The sequence below is a fragment of the Rhinolophus hipposideros genome, assembly GCF_964194185.1.
Source record: "Rhinolophus hipposideros genome assembly, chromosome: 2".
NCBI lineage: Eukaryota > Metazoa > Chordata > Mammalia > Chiroptera > Rhinolophidae > Rhinolophus > Rhinolophus hipposideros.
The window spans coordinates 41,203,548-41,231,343 of record NC_138048.1 but is presented as its reverse complement, the minus strand read 5'-3'; the positions used below and the strand labels follow the sequence as shown (position 1 = coordinate 41,231,343).

Here is a 27,796-nt window from a genome sequence, read left to right as displayed (position 1 = left end):
ACTCATGAACAGCTTCTCAAGTTCCCACCGAGATGGAAAGCTGTTGCTGAAACTACATACAAAGAGGAAGGATTTCTTTGGGTGTTAAAAGCACCCCTGTGCTATCTATCCTTGCACTATAGTGCAGATATGTCAAGATGTAATGAGGTGAACCAGGTAATAGGACCTTCCAGGTAGAGGATTATTAACTTAAAATTCTGGAGAAGATAAACGCAAACAGTAACTCCGGTGGCAATTTACAGAGAGCAAAGATGCAGGGAGTATGATAAGTATGATAAATATCTACTCCTAGATATTTGCCCAAGAGAAATGAAAGACTACATCCACAACAAGACTTATACAAGAATGTTCATAGAGAGCAGCTTCATTCATAATATCCATAACATGGAAACAATTCAGGTGTCCAACAACAGAAAAATGCATAAACAAACTGTTTTAAATTCACTCATACTCGTTAATAAAAAGGAGCAAATTACTGGATGAATTTAAAAATTGTATGCTGAGTGAAAGCTTGACAGGATTTTCAATTAATATGTTATAAAATTTCATGGTAAAAAAATGAGAACACTGGTTGCCTCTGTGCGGAGGGGAAGGAATTGATTAGGAAGAGTCATGAGAGAACCTTCTCTGGTGGTATATACCTTGATAGTTGGATCACACAGGTGTGTGCATTTGTCAAAACTCATTGAATGTTGCATTTTAGATTTATGCATTTTATTATGTGTAAGCTTACTTCAAGGGGAAAAAAAGTTTTAAAAAATGTGATTTTAATATAAGTGATCTGAAGACCACACTTTGAGAACCACGAAGTTTGACTAATTTCAGAAATAATCATTTCTTACCATGAAAAATAATAATTCAAAGATTACTAATGTAACTTTTTGAAGTTATTCTTTAAAATTCATGGGACTGTCAACGTAAGAATATCCAAACCTGTAGAGAAATTTTATGAGATTATTTGAGCAAAACGGTGCGATGCCAGGAAGCAAGATCTCAACTGTTCTAGAGAATGACAGTTTGCAGTTTCTTTTATAAATGGAATTAAGGAGGAAGTAGGAAGATTACATGAACATGGGAGAAACCAAGGTAGAGAAATCTGTGATTGGATTACAGTCTAGTTAACGAGATTATGTGCTACCTTGAGACTAGTTATTCTTCCAGGTATCTGGAAAAGAGGATTACCTCTGGCATTTCAAAGGTGTGTTAACCTAGATTCACAAGAACAATGGACAGGGTTTAGGGCAAAGGAAAACCTTTTATAGGCCTGGGCATAACTACCCACCGTGACCTGCCCAGTTAGGAATTTATGATCAGATCGCCCTGTTAGGAATTTATGATCAGATTACTTTTGATTAGATTTATTACAGAGTCCTTTTTGCATCCACAGCACTTTAAATATTTTAAAGGGTATATTTGTATATAGTTATATAAATATTGTATTAAGAGTGCCATTTCCTTATTAAAAGATTAATAAGTAGACAAGGATTTATGACAAAATACCGTTCCTTATACCAATAATTTTTTTTAATGTGAAGAAGGCAATTTTAATATCAGAAGGAATTGAGCATGGAAGTAATTTTGCACTGAAGTAGATGTAATTGAATTGGTTAAAATATGGTTTGAGATGGGTATTTATAGTGATATTTAGTAAACTGGATGTTTTTGATTTGCAGTTGTATTCCTTTTTCAGTTGAATTCCTGGCTTTCACCACAGTGCAATGAATGTGTTTACTTACCTGTTAGGCCTCTAGTGGCATTACTTAAAGATTCTAGATGTTCAGAAAGTTAGAATTTTTACTTTGTGTATCTTCGTTGTGACATGAGTCTGCAAACTTTCAAAAGTGCTACCGGAGAACAACTAGAACTTGATACTAATGACCAAATGTTGACTCCTGGGTATGAGGCAAATCTGACCTTACTGGTTTATTGATAAAGTTATGTGGTCAACTGGTCCTGCCACATCCCAAATAATCTCTTCTACAATAGAGTACTATTAGTCAGATGCCTGAAATCAGATGCCCGAAATTTCACCAATTGAAGATTTTTGCCTGTGTTTCCAAATTTTCCTGATAAGCATCACCTGGGGCACTCATTAAATTTCAAACCCTTCCCTTGGGAATTGGAGATCCTTACAGACTGGTTCAGTGGGTCTGGGATAGGCTGGGAACATATTTGTATTTTTAACTAGTACCTTCTGATAATTCTTTTCAGGAATGTTTAGGAATCATTACCCTAAAATAGAGCTAAGTTTCTCAAGCATATTCCCCCCCCCCAAAAAAAAAGAGATGAAGAAATAGGAGGAGGAGAAAAAGAAAAGAAAAAGAAAAATCACCCAGAGACCTTGTTGAAAATACAGATTCCTGGGCCCCATTCATGTGGGTTGAAGTCCCCAAATCTACATTCTTTTTAGAGCTCTGGACCCCAAGAAGAAAGATTCACTTGATGTGAATCCCGAGAAGGGATTTATCTTCTGAGATGGACTCCGCATGGTTGACTGAGGGCCCAAGTTGTATGAATAATAACAGCTTAGCGGCCATTTGCTGATGGGCTCCTCATGTACTCTGTGCACCAGTAGGAACCTCAGACTGACCTCTGGGCTGCCTGCATTATGCCTTGATTGTTCACGCTGCCTGAGTCAACCACTGCAAGGAAACCCTGGTTTTCTCTTCCAGTCAGAACTGCACAATTTGGATGCCTCATTTACATAAAATAGACTTAACTGGAAACTTGGGCGGGAACTTTCACTATAAAAGGTGGCCTCCCCTTTGTCTTAGTGGAACACAATTTAAATTGCTACCTGAATCTGTCTCTCCGGCTGCAGCTCCTTTTGCTCAAATACTAGATGCTTTTCTTTATTACAGTCTAAAATTTATTTTGGTTTGCGATCCCACAAGAGAGAACGGGGAGTAGGAGATCGAAGGAAAGGTAATTTTGGAATTAAGGACAGATCTTAGTGTAAGAGCTAGGTGGAAGATGAGAACCTGAGGGATAGTGAGCATGTGTAAGAGAAAGGAGAGAATCACCTCCTGGGGACTGACCATCCAGTGGCTGCAGTACTACCATCTTTGTGAGGGTGGAGCATGGGGAAGCCATTGGAAATTGACTTTTGAAAGCAACTACATCCATTATTTTGCAAGTGGTGGTGGGAATTCAGGATCATCCTATATGCCACTGAAAATCTGCCTGTACGTCCTAGGTTGCCAATCCTTGTTTTACATGCTGCTATAAACATTCATTGATTTTTCTCTTGTGTAGTAAGAAGAAAACATAACTTATAGACCATCTTCTGGCAGAAGATGATAGATTTGGATCAGAAACAGGAGGCACTGGAAGCCAGGAATCAAAAGTGAAGAAATTCTGCAAACCCTTGGATGAGAAAGGTGACAGGGATTTATTTACTCACCTGTCCCATATTTATCATTATATGCTTACCTAATGTGAGTGTGTTGCTTTTAGGCGGGTATGTACCTTCACAAATGTTAGGGGGAAGGTGGGATAAGCTGCTGGAAATTAGTCTTGAGAGCACATTTCTCCTCAGGATGTTTCAGTCAGTACTTTCTGTCATCACCTTGTCTGCATTCACTTCTACTTATTTCCCAGGGCCCTCCCCCTCCTTCCCAGGGCTAAAGCCTTAATCTGAAATACCTCATTAATATTCATAGCTAACATTTATAGAATTATTCTTCTTGCTAGGCACCGTGCTGATGTGCTCTCCCTGCATTATTTCATTCCTTTCGAGAAACAACCCAATGATCTAGACATTGTAATTCTGGTCCATTTTGTAGATGAAACATCTAAAGTTCCAAGAGGATATCTAACTTGCTCAGGACCTCACAGCTGGGAAATGGCAGAACCAGATTTTAAAGTCGTGCAGACTTCCAATTCCATCCTTGCTGCCTTCTTTCTGTCTCAGAGAGAAAATGGGAAACCACACTTGCATGTCCTCAGGGGTACCAGAAGAGGTAGCCCAATTTGACCTCTTTTGAAAGACTGTCATCCCTGGGATTTAAAAACATTAAAGTTTTCATCACGAAATATTTGAAAATCAGAGAAGAGAAAGGACATCACCTCTCATATTGCTGGCTTTATATAACTATGATTAATATTTTAATGTGTTTGATGTCAGGATTTTTTGGCAAATGTGTATATTTCCTTATAGTACATATATTCTTCAGTACCATGGTATTTTAAATATAAATAGAACTTTCCTACCCATAGTCAGATTTTAATGACTCAAATGATAATGTAAGACTTCTGGTGGTTTGAAATGAAAGAAGGCTAGCAAATAAGTGAATGACTGAATCTTTGCTCCCATATTTGGAATAGTACATGTATGTCTGCTTGTCACTTTTGTTTGTTCTGTTTTCAGAGAGGGGGACCATTCTAGTTTAGATTTTGTTTCATGAACAGTATCATGAACAAAGAACAAACTCTCCCAACTCAAGTATGTTTCACTTGTCTTTCTAGGTGTTGCTTAAATCCATACCCTCTTTAATTAAGCTTTTCTTCATTTCCAAGACCAATATCGATTTTTCTCTACTCCAGTCTTCTCAAGCACTTTCTGGCTACACCTCACATTTGACATTCACCATGTTCTCCATCTAATTGTAATATTTTTTGTTCTGTTGTCTTACACCTTTTTCTATCCACAATACCTAATACAGCGCTTTCATGATGTCACTTCTATTTTTCAGCATTTTGGTATTCAAACCAAATTGCTATTAATCAATTTCTCCAAGATACTGTAATGAATTTAAACTTTCTGGTATGTCTTTCTATGCCTTGTAGGTTCCTATCACTGTAACCATGCCAGAAATGACGGAGAATGAAACTCCTCCAAAAAAGCAGCACAGGTATGTAACCATAGTCCAAAAATAAAATAGTTTCAGAAAGTAAGAAGAATGAGTCCCTACTTTGTTAAAATACGTGGTCCTGAGAGAATTTTCATTTGGATGCCTAGAAAACCACTACTCTTCAAAAATTTGTGTGGATAAATAGGAATAAATTTATAAATAGGAATAAATTTAAAGGGGTACATAGTTAAAATTTACCTGTCCTTCTTATTCTACCAGCAGCCTAACAAGTAAAACATCAATCGGTATTTAAAATAATATAATACCAAATCTATTTTAAATGTTTAATTTCTCCTGAAATTTTTACTTATACACAGTATTGGTCTTTGTAGATCCTAAATTCACTTGGGCTCAAGTCAGTTTGAATAAATGTTTAGTGTTAGTGTCATTAGAAACCATTATTGCCAATATGCACATTGTATAATATTATTTCTGGTTCTATGTATAACACCCCTTCTGGGTTTCTAGCATTTTGGCCAATGTTTCTGCTTAGAATTGCACAGACGATGCTTTCATTAATATTACAATTGCTATTCTCTTTCCTTATCAAATAGCTGTTAAAGAATGCTAATGTATTGATTAATTGTACATAAAAGGGAAAATTGGTATTTTTATAGTAGGTTAGCTTTTAAGAAAATTTAAGGGTTTGGACAACCTAAGGTACGTAAATGCAAAAGATGGTTTAAATGATGACAGTTGTTAGTGCATGGTTGCTGGTGGCTGCCACATTTCCTTTCCTGGGGATTTCAAGTTTCCTCTCTACTGTTTCTTGTCTCCTTTACACACTCACCCCCACTACAGGCCAGGTGCCAGGGCAAGCATCAGAAGGCACTATTTGGCATATCACTTTTGAGAGTTGACTAGCTCCTTAATTACCTTTTTCAAATAGTTTTCAGTGATTGGTTTACTTCCCAGTTAATGACTTCTGGGTTTAGAAAAATAGAGAATTATAGTTACTTTCAGAAATTGTGGATTCTAAATTTATATTGATATATCTGCAGTTAAGTTTTCATACCATAATATATATTGAGAAAAGTTTTCTTCAGATGGTTTCTCATTGATGCTACAAATACAGATTTGTAAAATTTATTTTTTTTTGGTTATCAAAATATAAAGTGGTGAAAATGTTTTCCCATTATTTTCATCTTCTTTTTATCTGTAATTTTTGTTTCAGAAAGAAAAACCGGGAGACCCACAATGCAGGTAGATACAACAATTTAAATTTTATTTGTTAACATTTTTTGCATTCAAACGAAATTATACTGCAGTTGATTATAAGTTTTTATGTTACAAACATCAAATCATTATTCATCATATTTTAACAAAGTATTCTTTTATTGTTTTTAATTGACAAAACACCCCTGAGTCTCATGAAGATGACTTGCTTATAGTCTTCTGATTCATCATCGTCTATTTAGATACTTTAAGGATTAATGTACCCTTGGAGCTAGTGTTTTAAGTGATTTCACCCGCTGAGGAATTCCAGATATACTCCTCCTAAATAAAATGAAGAGTATGTGTGTTTGCCAACATTCCGGAGGGGACTGGCTGCCTAGAGGAGTAGGGAAGAGATGAGCAACAGGCTATAGATTTTAAAGGTATTTGAAATGTGAACAGTTTTAAATTAAGTTGTGGAATCCTCAATTATAGGAAGAAATGTAGAAAATAAATATCTGATTTTATCTCAAACATCAAAATGATAGGTCAAGGCCAGATAAACATTTATATTAATATAATTAATTGTGCATAAATTTACAATTTGGTACATTTTATAACATTTTATTTTCCATCACGGTCTGCAATCAGATCTAAAAAATAAAAATTAGGAGTTAATTTCTATTACTCTATAAATGACATCATCCTTTCCTTAAGTAAAAGATCCTGGGGAAATTTTACCTATAGAGAGATGTGTTGAACATTGGTGGGATATTACTGTTCCCCAAAAAGGAAATTCATATTGCCTTTGAATTCCCCTTTATCACTATGGGTAAAGAGTCTTAATGACTTTTTTTTTTTTTACCTTCACACATTAAAAAATCTACTTTCAGATAACAGCATTGTTAGAGAATGCAGAAGAAGGGTGAGCTGTAGTTTATTGCTTTGCTCTTTTTGCCCTGTGAGTTAAATCTAATCTTTTTTGGCTATATGAACTAAATTTTTTAACCAGGATGTCAAGTCATTGTTTTTCAGTCTTGTTGTGGAGAGTGCACCTCACTGGCCCATGTGGGACTCAAATCGGCGACCTTGGTGTTATGAGCACTGCGCTGTAAACACTGAGTGAAGTGGTCACCCACCGGTGGCTCAGCTCCAAGCTAAAGCCGTTGTTTGCAATCTAGTTGTGGAGGGCGCAGCTCACGGGCCCATGTGGGAATCAAACCAGCAACCCTGTTGTTCAGAGCTTGCACTCTAACCAACTGAGCCATCTGGCCGCCCCTAAAAGGTCTTTTAAGGCTCTTTAATCTGTCTAGAAAGGTCTCAATTGCCTATCTGCTATAAAAGAGTTAGCTTTCTAGTAATTTAGCTTATTAGTGGGTTCTTGAAATTTAGTTATTAAAATCTCTAGTAATTACTTGAAATATAATATGAAATGGCCTAATAGTAATGTAATATTAACAATTTCATTTTATAATTTGAATTTAGTTATTGTAGACCACATTCTTTAAGGTGCTAATAAAAGTGTTGTTCATATCAATTTCCACTAACACTGACTTAAAATATGGCATTTTAAGAAATCTTTTTATAGTTAGTCTTTAGTAGATACTGTTTGATTAGATTTTCTTAACTTAAAATTTCTTTACCCAGGGAGAATGAAGCGATTTAGTTGTAGTACTATAAAGTTTCATAAATGGACTTTTTTTTTTCTCTAGTGGAGAGGCATAGGAAGAAAAAAATCAATGCTGGGATTAACAGAATAGGAGAGCTGATCCCATGTTCCCCTGCACTGAAGCAGGTGAGAAGTCCACTCATATTTTCATTCATAACTTGTGAACAGATAATTCCCTGTGGTTTCTCCGCTCAGATGATTATTTTTCTTCCCTGTCATTAATAGTTTTTTGGAGTTAATAATTGCCTCGTTGTTTTTCATTTGCTTAATTTTCTATATACCTATGTTTAATTCTTCCCACACTTCCAACAGTCGTCCACTATAGTTTTCTACATGATCAAATGGACCATATAATTTCTAGATCTTTAAGATCTTACTCAGTCCCATGATTATGTTTACATATATGCCACTGTATATACCAGGTATGTTTTAAATTTTCTGCCAATCATGTCCTTTACTATCTTAAATTCTTACTTGGAATTTTCTATGGATCTCTTCTTTATTTTACTCTCTATGCCCTATCTGTCTCCACTAGTGCTTAAATCTCAGTGTTTTAAAGCTGACAGTGTTCCCTAATGAAGATAGCTTTTTGTTTCTTTTGGTAAATGAGGATAAAATGTGCTCACTGAAAATAAAACAAAACAATAAAAATGGAAACAATATGGAAGACATAAAAAAGTTAAAAAAATAAATTGACATCCCATTCCCAAGTTATAACCACTATTAAAAATGTTGTTACACATCTCTCCAGACATTGCTTTACGAATATATCTGTATAGTTTCATAACCTGCTTTGTTATTTTTACTCAGTGGTACACAGTAGACTTTTGGTTGTATATACCTTTCCTCATATGACCTCCTTCCTTCCTATTGGTGATATAGTATTCCATTGTAGTGGGATATCAGAATTTGTGTTAGCCTTTTACAATTAATTTTTAATTAAGTTAATATATACACATAGCAAATAGTACTAAAAAGCTTAAAACAACAAACATTAGTCTCCTGTTTACTGCTTCCCAATTCTAATATAGCCCTATAGAAGCAATCATTCTCACCTGTTTCTTCTGGTATTTACCTTCATATTTTGAAATAACATGCATACATTAATATATCTTATTTTCTACTTTATGTTTTATCTATTGACCTCCTGTTACGCTTTTCCGTTGGTTTCCCTTTGTCTAATCCTCCCAATATAATTCTACCACAACTTTTTATTAAATTGGTATTCGGTTTTTCTGTTATTAGGATTATAAATGTTGTTTATGGTTGAGCCAAGGATTATATTTAAATTATATTTAAAATATACTAAATTATATTTTATTACATATGTAACTTTAGTTTTTTTAGTTAATAATTACCTCATTGTTTTTCATTTGCTTAATTTTCTATATACCTATCTTTAATTTTTTCCACACTTCCAACAGTCTCTTACTACAATTTTGACATGGTCAAATGTACCACATAATTTCCATTTTCCCTTTTTTTTTCTTTGAGACTTTATTTCTGGAACCCTCTACCCTTCTTTTTCTGTCTCAGTTGGTTGGTCTCTTCCAACTGTTCTGTTTTTAATTTCAGCTTTCATATTTTTAATATCCAAGAGTCTTTTTCCTTATTCTTTTTGTTTCTTTACATACCACGTGTTTGTTTCATGTATGCAATATCATCTCATCTCTGAGAATGTTTTGTAGGATTTGTCTTTTTTTAAGTTTTCTTCTATTTTCTGTGTTGTCTTTATTTCTTCTGATTTCCCTTTTTCCCCCTTTGTCTTGATGTTCTGTTTTTCTTTTTGGAGACTTTCTTTAAACGTTTAGTGCTACTTAGTTGTTTTTTCATATTTGAGAATGAGGCATTAAACAGCTGATTGACTAGGCTTGTCTGTAGGTGGCCCTAACGGTTGAGTGATTAGTGGGTGAACTAGTGTTGTTGTAGTAAAACTCAAAAATGTCAGTATTTGTAGCTTTTTTTGTTTTGGGATAGCTATTAATTTTTTTTATTTTCCAGAACAGAATCCTTTAGCCCCCTGCCTAAGAGTGGGAATAGTGGCAACAGGAGTTTGAGGCTAGTTGCCATTATTCTGGGAGCTGGGTCAAGGAAATGGATGCTGCAGAGTCTCATGCTGTAGGAGGCACAGTTACTTTACTCCCTATTTTCACTCAGGAGCCTCATCTTGTTCATTTCTGTGCCAAGTCTCCCTGAGACTGAAATTTTATGGTTCACATTTCACAGAAAACAATATTGTCTCCTGCGGTTGGGGCAGAAAGGGGAAGTCATCCAGCTGCATAGAATGTGTGTGTGGGGGTTGGTTCTTATTACTGCATAAAAAGAGTCTTTCCCACCATTCTCCTCAATTTTAACCCCGTACCTCAGCCCACCTTCCGTGGTAGCTGGAGCTTCCCAGCCCTGAACTTGTCAGGCTTTTGCAGGACCAGATCAGTTTGCTGGCTTCTCAACACTATCTCTCTCAGAAACATCTTACACTTCAGTTTCTTTTCATTGTGCCCTACAGGGGGATACTTAGTCTTGCATAAATGTGTTTTAGTCTTTTTAAAGATGTACTTTCTGTTTCTTTAACAGTATAGCAAATTTAAGGGCAGGCACCATGTCTTCTGACTGTTTTTCTTCTTCCACATCTCAGTGTAAAGTAGCTGCTCATTAAATATCGGTGTTTGCCTAGTAAAATCTGATTTTCCTCTCTTGGCTTTCATTCCTACAAGTTTTTCTGAAAGGAACTTGTAGTCGTTTTACTTCCTTTGTGTCCTAGAGTATGCAATGGAAGTCAGTGTGTGGCTCTCAGAGGCCAAGTAGATTTTCTTCACTGTGGGTCCACGACCCCATCCCCACCTACAGCAGGGAGGCAGTAGGTGGGTATCATCAGGTTTTGCCTTTGTCTCCACTCTTGCTTTAAAACAGGACAGGATCAGTTTTCTCTCTCTAAAGTGTTTTCTGGGTGATATTGGGTCTCTCTGGGGGCTTGTTCTAAGGGCCCCAGAATAGTAACTTGCTAAACCAAAGTCCTAAAGTCCTAAATCACTGATTCCTGCATGAAAAGAGCTATTTGATAAAGTACTAGAGATATTTAATAATGTACATACTGGAGTAGAAGTTAAACATGCACTGCAATGTTTTTAATAACTGAAGAATAAAAAACCGAAATGCTTCTGACACAGCTTCAATATTTATGAATAATACATTGATAATAAAATAAATGAAATGAAATAACAAATACAGCCTTTAGAAAGTATAACATAGATACAGATATCATAAGTGCTGTATGGCACTTTTATATATATATATATATATATATACATATATATATAATATATATATATTAAATATTATATGTATTAAAGATTTTATTGGGGAAGGGGAACAGGACTTTATTGGGGAACAGTGTGTACTTCCAGGACTTTTTTCCAAGTCAAGTTGTTGTCCTTTTAGTCTTAGTTGTGGAGGGCGCAGCTCAGCTCCAGGTCCAGTTGCCATTTATAGTTGCAGGGGGCGCAGCCCACCATCCCTTGTGGGAGTCAAGGAATTGAACTGGCAACCTTAGAGCCAGTGCTCCAACCAACTGAGCTATCTGGGAGGTTAGTGGGCTCAGCTCAAGGTGCCGTGTTCAATCTTAATTGCAGGGGGCGGAGCCCACCATCCCTTTGCGGGACTCCAGGAATTGAATCGGCAACCTTGTGGTTGAGAGCCCACTGGCCTATGTGGGAATCGAACCAGCGGCCTTTGGAGTTAGGAGCATGGAGCTCTAACCGCCTGAGCCACCGTGCCGGCCCAAGATATATTTTTAAATTTAAAAAATAACATACTGTTTATAATATCCTTCTGTCAGGTTTAAACAATATACACACATATAGATCGGCACAGACTATTTCTAGAAGGATACACAAGTAATTTTACAGTGGTTGCTTCTGGAAGGAGATCTGGAGAGTTAAAGCCAAAAGGATTGTTAGTTTTCATTATATATCCCTTCATATTATTTACATTATTTTGCCATATGCACATGTTATGTTTATAATTTTAAAAATTGTTAATTAAGAATAAAGCATAAAGGGACACTGACATAAAATGCAATCTTTTTGAAAAACTTAGGAATGGAATATACTGGGAGCATGACACCAACGCACAATCCAGTGACATTGTTTTCTCATCCTATTATTTGGAATAGCTTCTGGTTGTGGTTGACAGAGTAAAGAATAACATTAGAATCTAAAATGTTTACATGGTCTTGAAGGCCTTCCTTGGTCTCTTCTCCTCCTCTTCCACTATATACTTTGCTGCATCCTCTCGCCTCCTCACTGTTCCTCCAACACGCCACACACAACCCTGCCTGAGCACCTTTGCTCTTGTCGCTTCTGCTCTCTGAACTCTCCAGATACTTCTTCCTTCAGGTTTGTGATTGAATGTCACCTTACAGAGAGGCCTTCCCCAACCTCCCCGTAAAAATAGATTATAGCAGAGTGTCTTAGTCATTGGGGGTTGTCATAAGGAAAATAACAGATTGGGGGGCTTAAGCAACTGAAATGTATTTCTCACAGTTCTGGAGGCTGGGAAGTCCAAGAGCAAGGTGTCAGCTGGGGCAGTTCCTGGTATAGTCTTCCTGGTTATGTCCTCACATGACAGAGAGAGAGTGTCTTGTCTTCGAAAGGCACTGATCGCATTTATGAGGGGTCTACACTCGTAACCTAATTACCTTCCAAAGGCTCCCTCTCCAAATACCATCACATCAGTGATCAGTGTTTCAACGTGAATTGTAAGGGGACACAGACATTCAGTCCATAGCACAACGTAACCTCTGCCGTCTATCTGACATCCCCCTTAGTCTGCTTTATTTTTCTTCATAGCACTTATCACCACTTAATTTCACATATATATACCGGGGGTGCCAAAAAAATATATACAAGTGGACACTTTGGTCAACATTGCTCAAGCAGTAGTTCGCTGTAATCAGAAGTGTCTAGATGCTGATGGTAACCACTTTGAGCACCTCTTGTAATTGCAGAAGTCAAACGTGACTTGTATTCATCTTTTGTTATCGTTATATATTGAGTATTACAGTTTTAATACAGTTTTCCTTTCTTAAAATGTATATACATTTTTTGGCACCCTTGTATGAATGTGTTTGTATATTATTTATATAATGTATATACATTATATAATATATATACACATATATCTTATACATGTTATATATACACACACATATACATAATAAATATATATATATATATGTAAAATTCCTCAAGGTCAGGAACTTTTTCCGTTTTGTTTACTATATCCCTAGTGCTTAGAATAGAGCCTGACATATAGTAGATGCTCAATAAATACTTAGTAAATGAAAGATGAACAGTAGAAGTTTTTAAATATGATGCCTTTTTAAAAATGTAAAAGATACCTATCACATATATGTGATAAAACCAAAACTTTAAGTTTCTTCTGGCAAGTTCTGACACTTCAGTGAAACTTTTAAATGGTTAATTTTCTTTGGCAGAGCAAGAATATGATCTTGGACCAAGCCTTTAAGTATATAACAGAGTTGAAAAGGCAAAATGATGAACTCCTGCTTAATGGAGGAAACAATGAACAAGGTAAAGATTTTAAGATTCTTACTTTTTGTTATTTTTTTTTCATGTTCAGGCCTTTGTGTCCTAGTGCATCTTAGGATACAGAAAGCTTTTTTGCCCCCAACCATTATTAAGACCGTACATTCAGGGGAGATTAGTGTTGCAAATTAGTTCATTTTAGTTTACTTACCTCTTTTCCCCCTTCTGTGAGCAGCTGTAATCATGTAGGCATACATAATTTTGAGGTTGGGCTCTTCTGTAGATTTCCTGTTTGTTTAACTCATGATGCAAATAATATTGGATCTCCTTTATTCCAGTTGGATCATCCAGCTAGGGGAATCCCATAAGAGGATATAGGGGGAATCCTGCTCATTGTAACTTAAAAACAAGATAAAGAAATGCCTGTGCCAAGACTTAACTGTGAATTTACTCAAAAGGCCAAAACATTCAGTTCGTATTTGTTTATATTTCGTGTAATGTGTATATCAGGCTGCCTGATCATTTAATGATATTTGATTTTTAAATAGAGGTGAGTTTTTTTAATGCTGTCAAATGAGTTTTCTTTTTCCGCTTGAACTGGAGAAAAGGTTTTCTTATGACAGCTGGAAATAAAAAAGATCCCAGGCAAGTATAAAGCTCAGAGTGGAAGGCCAGTTTGAATTGCCCTTTATTTATGGCTCTGACAAGAGCAGAGAGAGAATTTCCTGTGACAACTCAGAAAGTCACATTAAAAGGAGAGAAACAAAGGCAGAATTTGTGAAAGTGAAGGCAATGCTGGGCTGTGTTTATTGTAAGAAGCAGGAAGGACATTGGAAAGCATGTCCAGGAGGTCAGTCTTCAGAATTCTCTTTGTTTCCTTTTGGTTAGATGACAACCCTCACCTAGGTCAACTGTCTGTTATGGTCCAGACTCTGTTTTATGATTGTCAGGTAGTTAGATGTATAATCTGTGTTTGGTAACCATTTTGAGGCACCCCACAAAGGGATATTGAGGCTAGAATGGTGTGTAGACTTTTCTAATGAGGACTTCTTTGGTTTCACAGCCCAGAGGCTGAGGCAATCAAGTCATCTGAGGGAAAAGGGCAACTATCGAAAAAATACAGCTGGCATGGGGCTTAGGAAAAGCTGAACAGCCAGACGAGGGGTTGGGGTAGCACTTGAAGCAGCTTAAGTATGGCTGTGTTGTCGTCTCTGTCTTTGTCCTTTCTTTGTTTTTTGTTTTTTTAGTTTTTTTATTGGGAAATGTTGGGGAACAGTGTGTTTTTCCAGGACCCATCAATCGTTGTCCTTCAATCTAGCTGTGGAGAGTGTAGCTCAGTTCCAAGTCCAGTTGCCGTTTTCAATCTTAGTTGGAGGGGGCACAGCCCACCATCCCATGCAGGAATTGAACCCACAACCTTGTTGTTAAGAGCTTGTGCTCTAACCAACTGAGACATCTGGCCACCCCTCCAGAAGCTCAGCGGCAGCTCGTTGCCTTCAATCTTGTTGCGGGAGGTGCAACTCACTGGACTATGTGGGAATCGAACTGGCAACCCTGTTGTTCAGAGCTTGCGCTCCTACCAACTGAGCCATTCAGCGCCCCCCCTTTGATTTTTTTTTGTGCGTCTGCTCTCTCTCTACTTCTAACAGCTTCCTCCACATACTCAACATCCACCCGACAGTCTAGAACAGTGGTCAGAGCAATGGCCTTGGGATCAGGCCTACCTGGGTTTGTGTCACAGTTTCATTTACTCACTCAGCACCTTTGACAGTTACTTAACCTTTCCAAGTCTCAGTTTCCCTATTTTAAAATGAGAATAATCTTAGCATCGATCTGGTTGACGTTAGGCAAATTGTATAACTACTCTGAGCCTTTATCTCACGTCGGGAAATGGTGATGACAGTAGATGCTTCCCCTCTCCTGGTTGTTATAAGGATTAAAAGACATAATGCTGGGAGCGTGTTTGAAGCAGTCGGTGCATCAACATGTCCAAGGTTCCAGTGCTGGTTTTGAGCACCACAGTACCATTTTCTCACCCGAGGGTCAGCTCTGCCAAGCAGAATATGCTTTTAAGGCTATTAACCAGGGTGGCCTTACATCAGTAGCTGTCAGAGGGAAAGACTGTGCAGTAATTGTCACACAGAAGAAGGTACCTGACAAATTACTGGATTCCAGCACAGTGACTCACTTATTCAAGATAACGGAAAACATTGCTGTGTAATGACAGGAATGACAGCTGACAGCAGGTCCCAGGTACAGAAGGCACGCTGTGAGGCAGCAAATTGGAAATACAAGTATGGCTGTGAGATTCCTGTGGACTTGCTGTATCAGAGAATTGCTGATACTTCTCGGGTCTGCATGCAGAATACTGAAATGAGGCCTCTTGCTTGCTGTATGATTTTAATTGGTGTAGATGCAGAACAAGGCCCTCAGGTAAACAGAAGTGGTCCTGCAGGTTACTACTGTGGGTTTCAAGCCACTGCAGCAGGGGTCAAACAAACTGAGTCAAACAGCTTTCTAGCAAAAAAAGTGAAGAAATTTGATTGGACATTTGAACAGACAGTGGAAACTGAGATTACATGCCTACCTACTGTTCTATCAATTGATTTCAAACCTTCAGGAATAGAAGTTGGAGTAGTTACAGCTGAAAATCGTAAATTCAGGATTCTTACAGAAGCAGAGATTGATGCTCAGCTTGTTGGTCTAGCAGAGAGACCAAACATTGCAGTTGGTTTACCAAGTCCATGACGTCACTGCCTGTGTGTTTGGTAACAACAAAGCGACATTATGGAGGCCTCTGGATTGAAGAAGAAACCTCTCCCACCCCTGCCACTGAAGTGATTAGGATCCTTTATAAATAAAAACAGTGTTTTTGGGGGGGAAAAAAGAGAGACTATGCTGGTAAAGCACTTAAAGTCTGGCACATAGTAACTATTTGATAAATATTATCTGCTATGGTTGTTGTTATTATTACTATTATTAGTAGTAGTAGTAGTGGTAGTAGTAGTAATAGTAGTATATGACACAATGAAAGAAAAGTGCCAGGCATATATAATAGTAAGTGTGCAATAATGAGAATTATCATTATTATTTGGTCCATGATAATTGTTCTTTAATTTCTGATGTCCATGGCACATTGGCGTCTTTCTTCTGTGTCTCTTAGTTTAAATATCTGAGAAAAATAATCTGCTCGTCTCAGCTCATCCTTGTCCGAATAGAACTTCTCATTTCAGGCTACCTCATAAGGCATTGGCCTTGAGGATTGGCTGCCTTTGGCAGCAGGAGTGGGGAGAGGACATACCACTATGGCAAAGCAGGTGGGGATGGATGGGGTCACAGAGTATAAATCCCAGCAGCCAAGGCTGCCCCATTAGTAGGATCCCTGGGGGAGGCTGTCTCCCTTAGAAAGGAGTTACTCAGTAGCTTACAGACATTGGCTCTTCCAAGGAAAATATAAGTTTCCTTGCTGATGCTTTTCTACGTGTTCTACCACTTTACTTCTTACATGTTCTGCTTGATCTCTATTGTTTCCAAGGGTAAAATAGAAACTCGTTTAAAGCCATTTATAAAAGAGACTATCTATTAGCACTGTAAGTAATGCTAGCTGTTGTAGCATTTGAATGCTGTTATACTGATATTCAGTGTCATTTTCCTAGCATATTGCCATGATATCAGTATGTCTTCCCTACCTTCACCTTTGCAGCTTCCCTGGAGAAATTGGGAATTTCTGAATTTGGGATTTTGAGATTCCTATATTATGAGTAATTTTACCTTTGAGTTGTTGACCTTCAAAGATACATACTTTTAAAAGTATGAGATAGAGGTTTGAGATGCCATTCTAAAAAGAAGAAAGAACTTGTATTAGAAAAGAGCTGAAGATTCTCAACTGAGTTTTTTAGAATGCTAGAATTAGAATTAGCAGTTTTAGTACACAGTTCTTTCTTAAGTTATTGTAAATACTGACATTTATAGGTAATTGTTTCATTTTTATTTTTAATATTGTAGCTGAAGAAATTAAAAAGCTACGTAAACAACTGGAAGAAATTCAAAAAGAAAATGGCCGATATATTGAATTACTGAAAGCAAATGACATATGCTTATATGATGACCCCACAATCCACTGGAAAGGAAATCTCAAAAACTCAAAGGTCTCTGTTGTTATTCCCGGTGATCAGGTTCAGAAAAATATTATTGTTTATTCCAATGGGAGTCAGCCTGGCGGAAACAGCCAGGGCACAGCTGTTCAGGGGATAACCTTTAATGTCGGTCATAATTTACAAAAGCAAACTGCCAATGTGGTGCCAGTACAGAGGACTTGCAATCTTGTGACTCCTGTGTCTATTTCTGGAGTTTACCCTGCTGAAAACAAGCCGTGGCATCAGACCACAGTTTCTGCATTGGCTGCCAACCAGCCTGTTCCTCTTTGTCTTCCTGCTACCATTTCTGCTCAAAATATTCTCGAGCTTTCCACCTCTGAAAGCGAATCAAGTGTGCTTGGTGCCACCAGTGGCTCACTGATTGCTGTCCCCATTGGGCCTGAACCTCACCAACATCGTTCCTTGCACACAAGTCTAAATGATCAAAATTCTTCTGAAAAGAAGAATGGGCAAGAGAGCCCAAAATTATTGAAGAAAACGGTCCCATGTGCCACAAGCATCCCTTCCAGCTCCTCAGCACCTGCCACTAAAGTGACTTATGGAGGCAAGTCCTGCCTGAGCACACAGGACTTCAGAAGTGATTTTCAAACCACCGTTGTTGTTTCAGTTCCCACCACCGTCTGCTCCCAGCCTCCCAGATCCGCAGGTGACTCTTGTCCAGTGAGCATTAGCAAGGGTGCAGACTCGACAAGCATTACCGCAGTGGTGGCCCAATCTGCCCCTGGAGGAGGGAAGACTACCACTCCTGTAAGCAGTCTTTCTGCAAACCCTTTGGATAATGGTTGGACTCTTTCTTGTTCTTTGCCTTCTTCAGCTGTTAGTGCTTCAGATTTGAAAAACATTAATAGCCTTACCCGAATTTCCTCAGCTGGAAACACGCAGACAACGTGGACTACTTTGCAAATGGCGGGAAACACTATTCAGCCCTTAAGCCAGACACCGTCTTCTGCTGTGACTCCAGTATTAAATGAGTCTGGTACTAGCCCCACCACAACCCACCATAGTAGACACGTGGCTACAGGCATCAACTTGAATAATTCCTTTCCAGCAGATGGGCAGCCAGTTGAGCAAGTAGTTGTAACCTTGCCTTCTTGTCCATCTTTACCTATGCAGCCACTAATTGCCCAGCCACAAGGTAAATCTCAGCCTCCAAAAAATATCCTTCCATTGAATTCAGCAATGCAAGTGATTCAGATGGCTCAGCCAGTTGGGTCAACTGTGAACACAGCTCCAGCTAATCAAAATGTCATCATTCTTCAGCCACCCAGCACCACCCCATGCCCAACAGTGATGAGGGCAGAGGTTTCCAACCAAACCGTAGGTCAACAGATAGTAATCATACAGGCAGCTAATCAGAATCCTTTGCCACTCCTCTCAGCTCCGCCTCCTGGTTCTGTTCGACTCCCTGTCAACGGAGCCAATGCTATAATAGGGTCGAATTCAGTGCAAAACGTTTCGACTCCACAAACTTTTGGAGGAAAGCATCTTGTCCACATATTACCAAGACCTTCATCTTTATCAACATCTAATTCAACACAAACTTTTTCTGTTACCATGTCAAACCAGCAACAGCCTCAAACCATTTCTTTAAATGGACAGCTCTTTGCTTTGCAGCCTGTGATGTCTTCATCAGGAACTACAAACCAAACCCCTATGCAAATTATTCAACCCACCACCAGCGAAGATCCAAATACCAATGTTGCCCTGAATACATTTGGCGCTTTGGCCAGCCTCAATCAAAGCATATCACAGATGGCTGGGCAAAGCTGTGTACAACTGTCTCTTAGCCAGCCTGCCAATCCCCAAACTGCTGCAAATATTCAAACCACCCCAGCTAACTGTGTTTCGTTAACAGCAAGTATAGCATCACCCATGACAACAGAGAATTCAGCCACACTACCCAGTATTTATAATCTTGTGACTGCCCCCTCAGTAAACACTGTAGCTTGTTTGCCTAACGTGAAGTCAAAAAGGTTGAATAAGAAGCCGGGTGTCAAGAAACACTTAGCCTCTAGCAAGTCGACCTGCTCCCTGAACCCAGTCCGAGATGTGGGCAAGGCAGAAGGCCCCAGCACTGAAGGCTCAGCAGAGCCACCCTGTGAAGATGGGCTATTGGAAAACCCTCCTCTTGTGTTACCATCTGTCACTATGTCCCAGGCAAAGAGTGCTGTAAGTGTTTCTGGTTCCCATTCTCTGGATGTTCTGCATTCTGAGTCGGCGATACCTGAGTCTGTATCCAAATCTAAGGCACCAGGAGAGTCTAACTCACTCTCAGAAGAATCAGTAACAAATGAACATTTTGCAGTGGCCCCTATGAAATCCAAAGATTCTACCCCCATTTTGCAACGAGAGACATCTCAGGATAAGACACCAACTAGTTTGGCATTGTCACATGCTGCCAAATCCTGTACTTCAGCCAATGTGTTGATTCCATCTCCAAATGATCCCCACGTTTTGGTTTCTCAGGTTTCTGGTTTATCATCTACCACAAGCACTACAAGTACTGACTGTGTTTCTGAGGTAGAAATCATTGCTGAACCTTGCAGGGTTGAGCAAGATTCATCAGACACAATGCAAAACACAGGTCTCTTCAAGGGCCAGGGTTTAACGGCATTGCTGTCTGGTCTTGCTAAAGAAAAAGACCCTCAGAAATCTCTGTCAGTCCAGGTGGACCATCCTGACTTTTCTCCAGAAAATTCTAAAATGGTTGATTCAAGTGTTGATTTACATCCCAGACAGGAGCTGTTGCTGATGAACAGTGATGATAGAGACCCAGGACAGCCTCCTTCCTGTGCCCCGGATCAGGAGGTCATTCATGGTTCCTTGCTTACCAGTAGGCAGTCTGACTCTCCCATGTCAACCAGCTCTGGCAGTAGTCGTAGTTTCTCAGTTGCATCCATGCTTCCTGAAACAGCTAGAGAGGATGTCACCAGCCATGCAACAGTTAATACCTGTGACAACTGTACCTTCACAGAGCAAACTGACATAGTCGCTCTTGCAGCAAGAGCTATTTTTGACCAGGAGAACCTTGACAAGGGAAGAGCGGGCACTCAGTCTGATGTAAGGGAAGTGACTTCGAAGCCCTCTGAAGCATCATCTTTAGAAGGAGAACAGCCTTTCAAAACACAGATCTCTAAAGACAGTGGCCAAGGACAGGCAGAAGCAACACCAAATGAATTTAATTCTCAGGATTCAGTTGAAGCAACTGTGAATAGGCCCCTTGAAAAACCAAGTTGTTCTGTAGGAATTAAAACATCAAATGCCTCTTTACAGGTTTCGACTTCTCAGCCACCGAGCATCACCAGTTTAAGTGTGAATAATCTGATCCATCAAAGCAGCGTCAGCCATCCTCTTGTCAGCTGTGCTGGTTTACCCCAAACTACAGAGCAAACAACTGTTCCTGCTACGGTTAATCTGACTGTTTCATCTAGTTCCTATGGCAATCAGCCTCCTAGACCATCTCTGATGACTGAATATTCCCAAGAACAACTAAACACTTTGAGTGGTACCATACCGAATCCACAGATTCAAGAGCCACTCTTAAAGCCAAGTCATGAAAGCCGTAAAGACTCTGCTAAGCGTTCTGTCCAAGATGACCTTCTGCTATCTTCAGCTAAACGTCAAAAGCTGTGTCAGCCAGCCCCCCTCAGGCTTGAAGGTATGTCCCTGATGAGCCAAACTCCAGATAGTATTTCTGATCAAACGCAAATGATGGTAAGTCAGATGCCTCCCAACTCTTCAAACTCTGTTGTGCCTATCAGCACCCCAGCACATGGAGATGGCCTCACACGATTATTTCCACCAAGTAACAACTTTGTGGCCCCTGCATTGAGGCAAACTGAAGTGCAGTGCAGTTCTCAGCCTTCAGTGGCTGAGCAGCAGCAAACCCAGGCCAGTCAACATCTACAGGCCCTGCAACAGCATGTGCCAGCTCAGGGGGTGTCTCACTTGCATAGCAACCATCTCTACTTAAAGCAGCAGCAGCAGCAGCAGCAGCAGCAGCAGCAGCAGCAGCAGCAGCAGCAGCAACAACAACAACAACAACAAGCAGGGCAGTTACGAGAGAGGCATCACTTATATCAGCTGCAGCATCACATATCTCATCCAGAGACCTCTGTCCACTCTCAGTCCCATAATGTCCACCAACAGAGAACTCTGCAACAGGAAGTTCAGATGCAGAAAAAGAGGAATCTTGTTCAGGCCACTCAGGCCTCGCAGCTTTCCTTACAATCGAAGCACCATGGAACTGACCAGTCCCGCCCCAAGAGTGGTCAGCCACATCCCCACCATCAGCAGATGCAGCCACAGATGCAGCAACACTTTGGAAGCTCCCAGCCAGAGAAGAGCTGTGACAACCCTCCCGCTAGCCGGAACCATCATAACCATCCCCAGAACCATCTCAGTCAAGACATTATGCACCAGCAGCAGGACATTGGGAACAGGCAGCAAGGTTCAGGCGTATCTTCTGAACATGTGTCTGGGCATAATCCAATGCAGAGGCTCTTGACATCCAGAGGCATAGAGCAGCAAATGGTGTCCCAGCCGAGTATTGTGACTAGACCTTCAGACATGACCTGTACTCCGCACAGGCCAGAGAGAAATAGAGTTTCCAGTTATTCGGCTGAGGCACTCATTGGAAAGACATCTTCTAATTCAGAGCAGAGAATGGGTATATTGATTCAGGGTTCTAGAGTTTCAGATCAGCTTGAAATGAGAAGTTATATTGATATTCCCAGAAATAAGAGTTTGGCCATTCATAATATGCAGGGTCGTGTGGACCATACTGTTGCCTCAGAGATCCGCCTTTCCGACTGTCAGACATTTAAACCAAGTGGAGCCAGTCAGCAGCCCCCGAGTAATTTTGAAGTACAGTCTTCAAGAAATAATGAAATAGGTAATCCTGTGTCTTCATTGAGGAGTATGCAGTCCCAGGCTTTTCGAATTAGTCAAAACCCTGGTCCACCACCAATCGACCGCCAAAAGAGATTACCTTATGCTCCAGTTCAGAGCATCCCAACAGGAAATGCAGTCCCGCCAAGGGACAGTGAAAACACATGTCATCAAAGTTTCATGCAGAGTCTGCTTGCCCCTCACCTTGGTGATCAGGTCATTGGGAGCCAGAGATCACTTTCAGAACATCAAAGGAATACACAGTGTGGTCCGTCCCCTGCAATTGAATACAATTGTCCCCCATCTCACGAAGGTGTCCATATTAGAAGAGAGACTGAGAATCAGAATAGGGAAAGTTGTGACATGTCCCTAGGTGCAATTAACACCAGGAACAGCACCTTGAATATCCCTTTCTCGAGTTCTTCTTCCTCAGGAGATATTCAAGGTCGGAACACAAGCCCCAATGTTTCTGTACAGAAGTCCAATCCCATGCGGATCACTGACAGTCATGGGGCCAAGGGCCACATGAACCCTCCTGTCACAACGAACATGCATGGGGTTGCGAGGCCAGCCTTGCCACATCCGTCCGTATCTCATGGAAATGCTGATCAGGGGCCTCCTGTACGTCAGACTAATTCTTCCGTTCCCCAGCGATCAAGACATCCTTTGCAAGACAGCAGTGGTTCCAAAATCCGTCAGCCTGAAAGGAATCGTTCTGGAAACCAGAGGCATACTAATGTGTTTGATCCAAGTCTTCCCCACCTCCCTCTGTCTACCAGTGGCAGTATGATCCTTGGACGCCAACAGCCCACTACAGAAAAGAGAGGAAGCATCGTTCGCTTCATGCCTGACAGCCCACAAGTACCTAATGAGAATTCGGCACCTGACCAGCATACACTGTCACAAAATTTTGGTTTTCCTTTTATCCCCGAGGGTGGCATGAATCCACCAATAAATGCTAATACTTCTTTCATTCCACAGGTCACTCAGCCTAGCGCCACTCGAACTCCAGCCCTCATTCCTGTAGATCCCCAAAATACCCTACCTTCCTTCTATCCCCCATACTCTCCTGCTCATCCTACACTGTCCAATGATATTTCGATCCCCTATTTTTCAAATCAAATGTTCTCAAATCCTAGCACAGAGAAGGTAAACAGCGGAAGTTTAAATAACCGATTTGGATCAATTCTATCTCCTCCAAGACCTGTTGGTTTTGCTCAACCAAGTTTTCCTCTTCTCCCTGATATGCCGCCAATGCACATGACCAACTCTCACTTATCCAATTTTAATATGACATCTTTGTTTCCAGAAATAGCTACAGCTCTTCCTGATGGCTCAGCAATGTCACCTTTGCTTACAATAGCAAACTCCTCTGCCTCTGACTCTTCCAAGCAGTCCTCAAACAGACCTGCACACAACATAAGCCATATTTTAGGTCATGACTGCAGTTCAGCTGTTTAAATCCCGACGGACTAAACATAAATGTAATGGGTGACCTAATATAACATAAATGTAATGGGTGATCTGTGTGTGCATTCACACATACGTGCACATGAAGAGAGAGATTGTGTGTGTGTGTGTGTGTGTGTGTGTCTATATAATCCATTTCCAGTTATCTTCTGAATGTAAGAAGGCCATGTCAGAGATGATACGAATACTGGATTGTCAAAAACAAAGTATCATTCATTTTAAGCTTCACGGTGTGCTTTTTAAATTTCCAAGGAGATTTACATTTTCAAGTTTGATTTGTAATCTTATATTCCCTAAATATTATTCAGTTGGGGAGATCATTTTGTTGTGGGTTGGGTAGTAAGAAGGAACCTAGATTTTAAACTTGATTGTCGATAATTTATAAAATAGTTGAAATAGTTGAGTTGCTCTCCAAAAGTACAGATGGTTTAACATAACACGATGGCTTGTAACCAAATGCTGGCTGACGTCAGCATCTAGAACAGTTTCTTACCCCTGGAGAGTGTTGAATTAATGTCAAATGAATGTCCACAGTTAAAGTCAAGCAGTTAGCAAATAAATGAGTTGTTTAATCAGCCTTCATCCCCAAGATTTGGCTTAGGTAGAGGCTGCTGTCTTAATTATAACCATTCAAAATTACCTGAATTTCATGTCCTGTTCTTCAGATTAGGGAGCCATGCTATCCTTTAATGTGCCAAGATCCTTTAAAGCAAAGGTCTTCCTTAACAGCCTTAAAAGTAGAAAGCTTCAAAGAAAAGTACATAGCTGTTCTCCATTTTGCATTAGGCCATAAGGATAAGAGCAGTTGTATTGTGGAGTTTTGCATGTGTTCGGTTAAAGATTGTTGTTTCATCAATTGAGTTTTGTTTTTGTATTCTCTCTTCTATTTATTGATCTGGAAATAAATCCTCTTATATTTGTTTAATCAGTAGGGACTGATCAGTTAGTAGTGTGTTTGGAATCTACACAATTACTTGAGCCTTACTTTTTAAATATTTCTGAGCAGAGTCTTAAGCTCTCATTATTTTCATTTACTGATATTTATATTTAAATATGACATTTATATTGCATTATTATCCTTCATAGTAGAATTATAATGAGAAGATGAATTTGTTCATTATTTTCCTGATGGTAGATGTGAAATGGTGCTTCAAAAAAATTGTTTTTGTGTATGTCTGTGTGTATGTGTGTGTGTGTGTGTACACAGACATCGATTTTAAAGTATAAACTGGTCATTTAAAAGTAGGCCTGCCCTCTGAAAATGGGAAATTGAGACCTGAGACCTGCTGAAGTATAGAAAAGCTTGATGTAGGGGTTTTAACCCCACTGAAGTTAATAATAAACATATATATATATGTATATACATATATATATATGATCATATAATGAATTTTGAAAACTTAAAAAACGAGAGGCAACTGTATATTCTCGTATTTTCAAACCCACTACTTTTTGTTGTTATATTCTGCCAAAAATGAGATGGAGTGGGAGAGATGCATATAAATTATTCTGTCTGCTCTGTTAACAAATGAACCCAAGGACCAGCATTTCTTCCCCCTCCTTAAAAAAGCCTCCTAAGGCTTGGTTAGAGCAGTGAACTCCACCAAATACCTCTTCTAAAGACTCAGCAAAAGAGTCATCTGTGCCTCTTCAACTGTTCTTACCAAACTTTCCTATCTACTCCTGCTGCCAACTGGAGGGTAAAATATATATATATATATATATATATATATATATATATATATATATGTACTATATATATGTATATATACATATAGACATACATATATGTGTATATATGTATATATATACATACATATATATACACACACATATATACACACACACACACACAAACAAAACAAGAAGAACTTCTGTATTTTCTTCCTTCAAAATGGTTATGGGGAGGAATAGGAGAGCTTCATGAATAAGTTATCAACAAGACCACAGATAAACACATATAAATTAACTTAAAATTTAATTGAGAAAAATGTGAGTTTTATGACTTGTTTTTTAATTGTCTTAACTGAGTTTTAAGCTTTAACATTCAAATTTTCCTTTGTACTTGAAAGGTCCAATATGCCAATTTCAAGGAGAGTTTTCAATGTTTGGACTATTTATTCTCCCTTGCTTGCTCTGTTCTCTCTCTCTCTCTCTCTCTCTCTCTCTCTCTCTCTCTCTCTCTCTCTCTCTCTCACACACACACACACACACACACACACACACACGGCACAGTGGCTAGTGAGTTCTGAAGAGCTGGGGACTGTTAGGTATAATTTGAACTAAGTGAACAGGCTAAGGAGAAGCCCGATTTGAACATTGCAATGGAAAGGCCTCAAAGCCTGCAACTTTCGGATACTTCTCTGTTGCATTGATTTTATTTTTTTGCTCAGCTCTGTTCAGAGAAGGCATTTACATTATTCAGAGCTTTCATTCCAAACCTATAACAGTTTGATCCCAAACGAGTCTTACCCCTAAGTAAGCTTATTTGACCATCCAAGGAAAGCTGTGACCATCTGCAAATAATTTGGCTCCTGCTTACATGTAGCTCTAATTGTCTTACAGAAATGAGCATATAAGTATTTTATACATGAACTCAATTCTGAAAGTGTTCAGAGCATAGAAATCTTATTTGATTTACCAGCAGTATTAAGTATTTGATAATTAGAGCTGCATGATTTTGGTGAGGAAATTTATTATTTAATCTCTAGCAATCTTTGGATATAATTTTTTGACAGGAATGGCAGAGAACATAGTCAATTTTGCTTATAGTATATTTAATGTTGGCTTGCTAATATATGACTATAGAATGGAAAAACATTTCCACAAATAATTTTGTAATTTCTGGAAATGTACAAACTTATGTATGAGTTATAAGTGAGAGTCACTGATTAAATCATTTCTCTGTTAGTGTTATTGATCATATGGAGTCAGTTACTGAAGTGGTTGATTCCTCTGAACATTCATCACAGTAACTTCTAAAGAAGTGAAAAATTTCTGATTTCTCATCATGTATAAACTTGTAATGTGTCAATCATGGATAAAAGAAATGAAGTTTGATATTCTTTTGTTGTTGCATACAGGTTGTTTTGGGATGTTTTGTACTCCTGCAGAAAATTTATTTTTGTTTTTACTTTAAGACCTTTTGGGGGTACCAGAGATGGCACCCTTTTTCTAAGTAAGGACTAAGAATTCCACAGTGATCATGCTTTATAAAATTTTACATATCAGAACTGTGAGAGAAGAATGAGGAGGGAATGTTCTTTTGCAGGGTGAACTGCAATGAGGATCAGCTTTTAAAATCAGCCTTTTTAGATACAAAATTATTTAAACATTTTCAAGATAATTGATTTGCCTTGCTCTTCTAGCATTAGCCATTTCATGGAGAGGCTAAAATTTATACTCCAAAAAAAGGGAAAAAAAGTGGAAACACGTTAATGGGAGTAAAGTTTTAAAAATTTGAAAAAGGGTAAAGACTTACAGATACCCATCTTCTTAGCTTTATCCTTTCTTTGATACATAGGTACCTAGGCTCTTACTTTCTTCCATCTGCTCCATGTCCAACAGGTGGCAGAAAACCTGGTCATTTCTTTAGCATGATGATTTCTCCTTTGCCTTGAAACATTTATTGGGCACACCATCTATTGTATGACAGGAAGTCATATCCCCAAGTCAGTGTTTCCCAATTTCTGGCTTTGGGAACCACTGTCTCCCACTCTGTTAAGGGGCAATAAGAATTTCTTGAAACCAAGTAGTTAAAAATTGATTTAAAATATTTACTGTGCCATATAGCTCTTTCTTGTTTTCATAAGCTTTTTTTTTTTTTTCTTCATGGAAGAGTGAAAGAAGGGCAAAGGTGGTACCAAAAGATGGCTTTGGGTTGATATCCCTAGGAACCTGGAAGTCATTGTTGTAATTCTGTTGTCTACATAAATCTGCCCTTAGCCTGGAGATAATTGCCTATGGCTATGTACATCCAATAATAGTAATAGGCAGATAAACTCATATGAAGTTCATCTGTGAATGATGATTTTATGATACTTGTATGCAAATTAA

General features: G+C 38.9%; 1 protein-coding gene and 1 pseudogene across 4 annotated transcripts in view; both read left to right on the top strand.

Moving 5' to 3' along the window:
• USF3 (upstream transcription factor family member 3) overlaps positions 1–24,663 on the top strand; it is a 38,843-nt gene extending 14,180 nt beyond the window's left edge. Inside the window, exons 2-7 of one of the 3 annotated variants that reach the window (XM_081026389.1) lie at positions 3,256–3,380; positions 4,789–4,853; positions 6,028–6,056; positions 7,721–7,803; positions 13,172–13,268; positions 17,229–24,663. In XM_081026389.1, the coding sequence (XP_080882515.1) occupies positions 3,372–3,380; positions 4,789–4,853; positions 6,028–6,056; positions 7,721–7,803; positions 13,172–13,268; positions 17,229–23,731 (6,786 nt within the window). In that variant the 5' untranslated portion in view covers positions 3,256–3,371 and the 3' untranslated portion in view covers positions 23,732–24,663. Of the gene's footprint in view, positions 1–1,421; positions 3,381–4,788; positions 4,854–6,027; positions 6,057–7,720; positions 7,804–13,171; positions 13,269–17,228 lie in introns of those variants that run through there. The other 2 variants (XM_081026390.1, XM_081026391.1) reach the window with 2 other exon arrangements.
• On the top strand, positions 15,124–15,971 carry LOC308506252 (proteasome subunit alpha type-6-like; annotated as a pseudogene). The gene has a single exon. The product of its transcript is annotated as a proteasome subunit alpha type-6-like (transcript).
• Positions 24,664–27,796: the final 3,133 nt, after the last annotated feature.